Below are 2,323 nucleotides of genomic sequence, written 5' to 3'. Positions count from 1 at the left end.
TCCCTGCTGAGCAGGGAGCCCAATGCCGGACTCCATCCTGGGACTCCAGGATCATGACCTGAGCTGAAGGCAGTCACATTATCAACTGAGCCACCTAGGCACCCTGACTAATGGTTTTAATTCTTAAAATGGTAGATGTAAAAGAGAAATGAAATGCTGAAGAAATTTATCCTATCCCTTAATCATTTTCATACCAAATATTCAGAGTAAAAGTTTTATATTTGTTAGGTGATCTTAAAGGCAAAAATCTTGATGCTATTATATAAGTTTCTACTGGCCAAGACTCTAATAAGACATAATAAAGTGTGTTTTTATTCCCTCACAGAAAACCATACTGTTTAAATTAAGCAATCATGTTTCATTTTTACAAAAATCTTAATATAATCATTAAAACTGTTAAAAGATTATCTCAAAAATGTCTCTAATACTATCTTTAAGTATTGAGCATAATGCCTTGAAAAAGTCCATACATTAGCACTTCTGCTGCCACTCAAACAGCATTTTCCAAGTAACCCTATTCCAATGGCATATTTCTATCTGGGCTTATGAAATGCTCCTCTGTGTCAGCTGAATCAATCAACTGGATATTTTAAATGCTTGAATGGCAATTTACATAATACTTATTTTCAAATCGGCTCTAGGAACCATGTGATAAAACCAATACAGTGGTTACCTGTATATATGGCTTTGTGTGTATATAAAAATTCAACTGATTTTTGTACATTGATTTTGCAACTGTTTAAAATTAATTTATTAGCTCTTACAGTTTTTTGTTAATTCTTTTTCTACATATAAGTTTTCTACATAAGACCATCTTCTAAGAACAGAGATAGTTTTACTTCTTTCTTTACATTTTGGATGCATTTTCTTTTTCTTGCCTAATTGCTTTGGGAGAGCTCTTATGGTAAATAGAAGTGGCAAGAATTGCTCTATTCCTGATCTTAGAGCTTTGAGTTTGTCCCCTTACACTTAGAGCTTGATGTATGTCCCCTTACACTTGGTATTGAAACTGTGGGAGGTGTCATGACCAAACTGATTCCAAGGAACACTGTGATGCCCACCAAGAAGTCTCAGATCTTTTCTACAGCTTCTGATAACCAACGAACTGTTACAATTAAGGTCTATGAAGGTGAACGACCCCTTACAAAAGACAATCACCTTCTGGGAATTTTTGATCTGACTGGAATACCTCCTGCTCCCCGCGGGGTCCCACAGATTGAAGTCACCTTTGAGATAGATGTGAATGGCATTCTTCGAGTGACAGCTGAAGACAAGGGTACAGGCAACAAAAACAAGATTACAATCACCAATGACCAGAATCGCCTGACACCTGAGGAAATTGAAAGGATGGTTAATGATGCTGAGAAGTTTGCTGAGGAAGACAAAAAGCTCAAGGAACGCATTGACACCAGAAATGAATTGGGAAGTTATGCCTATTCTCTAAAGAATCAGATTGGAGATAAAGAAAAGCTGGGAGGTAAACTCTCCTCCGAAGATAAGGAGACCATGGAAAAAGCCGTAGAGGAAAAGATTGAATGGCTAGAAAGTCACCAAGATGCTGACATTGAAGATTTCAAAGCTAAAAAGAAGGAACTAGAAGAAATTGTTCAGCCAATTATCAGCAAACTCTATGGAAGTGCAGGCCCTCCCCCAACTGGTGATGAGGAACCAGCAGACAAAGATGAGTTGTAGACATTGCTCTGCTAGTGCTTAAATATTGTAAATACTGGACTCAGGAACTTTTGTTAGGAGAAAATTGAGAGAACTTAAGTCTTGAATGTAACTGGAATCTTCACCTTGGAGTGGAGTTGAAAATGATATAGCCCAAGTGGCTGTTTACTGCTTTTCATTAGCAGTTGCTCACATGTCTTGGGGTGGGGGGAACGGAAGAATTGGCCATCTCAAAACATGGGTAAAAAAGCTGGATTAGGGCGTGTGTTCACCTTGGAAATGTTCTATTTAAAAATTGGGTCATGCGCATCTGGTGTAGGAATTTTTTCTACCATAAGTGACACCAATAAATGTTTGTTATTTACACTGGTAAAAAAAAAAAAAAAAAAAGTTTTTTTGTGAGTTTTTCACAAATGATGTTATCTTAGGACTTTTCATATGTGATCTTTACTAAGTTGAGGTAGTTTCCTTCTATTTTTAGTTTATTGAGTATATTTTTTTAATCATAAAAGGTTACTGAATTTTGTCAGTTTCTTTTTTGCATCAAGTAAGATTATTATGTGGGTTTTGACCTTCATTCAGTTAGTAATGGAATATTATATTAATTTTTTCTAAATGCTGAACCATCCTTACAGTCCAGGAATAAATCACA

The 2,323-nt window shown here is 36.2% G+C and overlaps 1 protein-coding gene across 1 annotated transcript; it reads left to right on the top strand.

Annotated features, from left to right (window-relative positions):
* Positions 1-980: 980 nt before the first annotated feature.
* LOC123944237 (endoplasmic reticulum chaperone BiP-like) lies at positions 981-1,905 on the top strand. The gene has a single exon (XM_046009154.1). It carries the CDS (start codon positions 1,024-1,026, stop codon positions 1,690-1,692), a length of 669 nt encoding a protein of 222 aa, XP_045865110.1. The 5' UTR covers positions 981-1,023; the 3' UTR covers positions 1,693-1,905.
* The last annotated feature ends 418 nt before the right edge of the window (positions 1,906-2,323 follow it).

The sequence above is a fragment of the Meles meles genome, chromosome 6, assembly GCF_922984935.1.
Source record: "Meles meles chromosome 6, mMelMel3.1 paternal haplotype, whole genome shotgun sequence".
NCBI lineage: Eukaryota > Metazoa > Chordata > Mammalia > Carnivora > Mustelidae > Meles > Meles meles.
This window is presented reverse-complemented; position numbering and strand designations above follow the sequence as displayed.